Raw genomic sequence first — 5,000 nt, 5'->3', positions numbered from 1 at the left:
AAAGCGAGCGCCCGTGTATATGGTGTGTGTTTGGTGTAACCGAGAATATGGAAGAGCGGTGGTCGGCACATACCATCTGTTCTCACATTCAAGTCAGTCGTGTCCGACTGTTACCATCAGAACAGCAGAAGAGACCGCTGCTGTCCCAGCTATCTGGGCTAGAATTTGATAAAAGTCGGGAGAGTGTCTTGCCCAAGTTACATCCCTACTCTCTCGGCCAAGAGGGTTTTAGGACAGTCGGCGATGGGATGGTTCCTAAATGCCAACTAGCCCCCCAAGGCTACAGCACAAAGAGCCAGTGCTATCTCGCCTCCTAGTTTGAGTTATTGTCCTTCACAACCCAAGTTGTAAATGACTTCCCGTTGTAATGCAGAAACCATTGATCATACAGCTCTCACTTTGCTATTGGCGACAATTGTTAGCATACGTCAATCTGTGATATAAGCTGAACGTTGGACATTATCATAATCTGTGCAATTGTGTTCATGGGTTGTTGGGTGCTCAAGTGTGTGTGTGTGTGTGTGTGTGTGTGTGTGTGTGTGTGTGTGTGTGTGTGTGTGTGCATGCATGCGTAAGTGTGTGTGGTGGGAAGGGGGTAGATGGAAGCATAAAAGAATGAATGAAACTGAATGTAGTGTGTTTAGTTGACCACGACCAGTGCCATCACGAACCACCACACCACCGCAACAATCAATCACAACAGCTCACACACACACACACACACACACACACACACACACACACACACACACACACACAGAAACCCACTCACGCAGCACACGAAGGGAGCTCTGATGATCAGCATCCAATCCTCAATGCCGTTGTCCACCATGCTCAGCTGTATGCCGCAGATGTGGTAAGCCAGGATGACGATCAGCAGCCAGACTGTGGAGACACTGATCACCAGCTTGAGAATGGTGGAGATGGGTTCCGTCTTAGAGATGTAGCCCTGTATCAGCAGCAGCAGCAGTAGTAGTAGTAGTAGTAGTAGCAGTAAGTGATAAGTGTGTGTTGGAGCTCCTGTACGTTTATATGTATTTGACTGTGCTTTCATATCTGTTAAACTGCATGTTTGGTGCATATCTGTTACGCATGTGTGGGTGTATGTGTGAATGTGTGTCTTCATGTTTTACATTTATTTGCTTATTTATCATCATTGTTGTCGTATTTATTTATTTATTTATTTATTTGTTTGTTTATCTATTTATTATTATTATTGTTATTATTATTATTATTATTATTATTATTATTATTATTATTATTATTGTTGTTGTTGTTGTTGTTGTTGTTGTTGTTATTATTATTATTATTACTACTACTACTACTACTACCTTTTTCTATATTATAATTATTATTTATTTATTTATTTATGTAAGCTTATCTATTATTTATTCACCTTTTTTTTTCTCTCTCTCTCAAGGCCTGACTAAGCGCGTTGGGTTACGCTGCTGGTCAGGCATCTGCTTGGCAGATGTGGTGTAGCGTATATGGTTTTGTCCGAACGCAGTGACGCCTCCTTGAGCTACTGAAACTGAAACTGAAACTGATAAGTGATAAGTGATAAGAAAGTTTAGGTAGAGCTGGGCAGTACAAGGTCTTCAGTGAAGAAGCCCCCCTCAGTCGAGTGTTTCGGCCTTTAACTCCTTACACTCTAAGGGGGCCGGGCCGCACCCAGGTCATGACTCCTGGATGCCCTTGTATTGCCGCCTTTTCTTGTGTGTGTGTGTGTGTGTGTGTGTGTGTGTGTGTGTGTGTGTGTGTTTTGTTTTCCTGGTCCTCAGCAGGTTCGAACCCGCGCCTCCAGGGTGGTCGCCACTTCAGGACTGAGTCATCTTTTCTGGCCGACGTTTACATTAACCACTGAGCTATTGTGCGCCTAGTTTGAGTAGGGAACTTTAATCCTTGTGAAGTTTACTTTCATTCCTCCTCGACCAGATCCAGCTGGAACTCTTTTCTGCTGCTTCTGCCATTGCCTTGAGAGCCCATGTCCTCTCTCTGCCAGAAATCGACAGCTGTTTCGTGAGATTGTAAGCAGATGCGCCCACAAACCCTCTTGCACCAATCTCTATGGCAAGGACTTTGGCTTGGAAGCCAGATTCTCTCAGGCTGCTGGCTAGACTATCATACTTCTCGGTCTTGTAGATGTGGGCTTCCTCCATTCTGCTTTCGTATGGCACAGTGAGCTCAATCAGAATCGCTTGTTTCGTTGCCTTGGAGTGGAGTACTATGTCAGGTATAATAATAATAATAATAATAATAATAATAATTCATAATTTTTCTATGGCGCGAAATCCAGAACTAACGCTGCTCAAAGCGCCTTACATCATCAAGGTAGATACATAAACGTAACATAAAAACATCACAACAGCTCATTCTCAATCCAATTTGTTCACAGTTGAGAAAAAGTTGTGAATAATCAATTGAACAATAGATAATATCAAGCGAATAATGCTTACATTGAAAAGAAATACATTCCATAAAACACTCAGCTCATAAACCACACACTCATGCGCGCAGGCACACACACACACACACACACACACACACACACACACACACACACACACACACACACACACACACACACACACACACACACACACACACACACACACACACAAACACACATCACCCACCCACCCACACACCCACAACACACACACACACACACCCAAACACACACACACACACACACACACACACACACACACACACAACCCTCAACCCACAACACACCCTCTCTCCTAACTTACCTGCAAGAAGAGCTCGGCCTCTACCAGCATAGCCAGCACCCCAAGCAGCGCCAGCACGCAAGCCACGTCCACCAGAAGACGTCTCCTGCGGATCAGGTTCTTCCTGCGGGAGAGGCGGTAGCTGATACTGTCCCACCTGCCTGCCGAGCCGCTCGTCACCAGGTTCCACCCGCTGGAGCCCAGTCCCTTCCGGAACGCCTGAAAACGGCCATGGACACGTGAAACACGCTCAATGGACACGTGAAACACGCTGACGTCATGGACACGTGAAACACGCTGGCGCAATGGACACGTGAAACACGCTGACGCAATGGACACGTGAAACACGCTCAATGGACACGTGAAACACGCTCAATGGACACGTGAAACACGCTGACGCAATGGACACGTGAAACACGCTGACGCAATGGACACGTCAAACACGTTCAATGGACACGTCAAACACGCTCAATCGACACGGCAAACAAGCTCAATGGACACGTGAAACACGCTCAATGGACACGTCAAACACGCTGACGCAGTGGACACGTCAAATACGCTGACGCCATGGACACGTCAAACACGCTCAATGGACACGTGAAACACGCTGACGCAATGGACACGTGAAACACGCTGACGCAATGGACACGTGAAACACGCTGACGCCATGGACACGTGAAACACGCTCAAGGGACAGTGAAACACGCTGACGCAATGGACACGTGAAACACGCTGACGCAATGGACACGTGAAACACGCTGACGCAATGGACACGTGAAACACGCTGACGCAATGGACACGTGAAATACGCTCAATTGACACGTGAAACACGCTGACTCCATGGACACGTGAGACACGCTGACGCAATGGACATGTGAAACACGCTGACGTCATGGACACGTGAAACACGCTGACGCAATGGACACGTGAAACACGCTCAATGGACACGTGAAACACGCTGACGCAATGGACACGTGAAACACGCTGACGCAAGGGACACGTGAAACACGTTCAATTGACACGTGAAACACCGTGACGCAATGGACACGTGAAACACGCTGACGCAATGGACACGTGAAACACGCTGGCGTCATGGACACGTGAAACACGCTGACGCAATGGACACGTGAAACATGCTGACGCAATGGACACGTGAAATACGCTGATGCAATAGACACGTGAAACACGCTGACGCAATGGACACGTGAAACACACTGACGCAATGGACACGTGAAACACGCTGACGCAATGGACACGTGAAACACGCTCAAGGGACAGTGAAACACGCTGACGCAATTGACACGTGAAACACGCTGACGCAATGGACACGTGAAACATGCTGACGCAATGGACACGTGAAACACGCTGACGCAATGGACACGTGAAACACGCTTAATGGACACGTGAAACACGCTCAATTGACACGTGAAACACGCTGACTCCATGGACACGTGAGACACGCTGACGCAATGGACATGTGAAACACGCTGACGTCATGGACACGTGAAACACGCTGACGCAATGGACACGTGAAACACGCTCAATGGACACGTGAAACACGCTGACGCAATGGACACGTGAAACACGCTGACGCCATGGACACGTGAAACACGTTCAATTGACACCTGAAACACGCTGACGCAATGGACACGTGAAACACGCTGACGCAATGGACACGTGAAACACGCTGACGCAATGGACACGTGAAACACGCTCTCGCCATGGACACGTGAAACACGCTGACGCAATGGACACGTGAAACACGCTGACGCAATGGACACGTGAAACACGCTGACGCCATGGAGACGTGAAACACGCTGACGTCATGGACACGTGAAACACGCTGACGCAATGGACACGTGAAACACGCTGACGTCATGGACACGCAATGGACACGTGAAACACGCTGACGCCATGGACACGTGAAACGCGCTGACGTCATGGACACGTGAAACACGCTGACGCCATGGACACGTGAAACGCGCTGACGTCATGGACACGTGAAACACGCTGACGTCATGGACACGTGAAACACGCTCAGTGGGAGTCGCTGTTTTCTATGAATAGATAAAGGCACTTTAGCTAAGGTCGTGCTTCACGGACGAGGAGAAATAATAATGATGATAAGGAAAAATAATAATAATAATAATAATAACAACAGCAGCAACAACAACAAGGAAAAACAACAACAACAACAACATACATTAATATCAACAACAACAAGAAGGAACAATCATCATCATCATCATCATTGTATTTCTAGTTGCA

At 47.3% G+C, this 5,000-nt stretch overlaps 1 protein-coding gene across 1 annotated transcript in view; it reads right to left on the bottom strand.

The window, feature by feature from the left end:
- The window catches only part of LOC143300412 (small conductance calcium-activated potassium channel protein 2-like), an 82,866-nt gene that overhangs the window by 17,780 nt on the left and 60,086 nt on the right, over positions 1-5,000 (bottom strand). Inside the window, exons 3-4 of the mRNA XM_076614055.1 lie at positions 2,754-2,951; positions 773-949 (exon numbers count right to left, since the gene is read on the bottom strand). Coding sequence (XP_076470170.1) covers positions 773-949; positions 2,754-2,951 — 375 coding nt within the window. The remainder of the gene's footprint in view (positions 1-772; positions 950-2,753; positions 2,952-5,000) is intronic.

This window comes from Babylonia areolata, chromosome 26 (genome assembly GCF_041734735.1).
Source record: "Babylonia areolata isolate BAREFJ2019XMU chromosome 26, ASM4173473v1, whole genome shotgun sequence".
In the NCBI taxonomy this organism is placed as follows: domain Eukaryota; kingdom Metazoa; phylum Mollusca; class Gastropoda; order Neogastropoda; family Buccinidae; genus Babylonia; species Babylonia areolata.
This window is presented reverse-complemented; position numbering and strand designations above follow the sequence as displayed.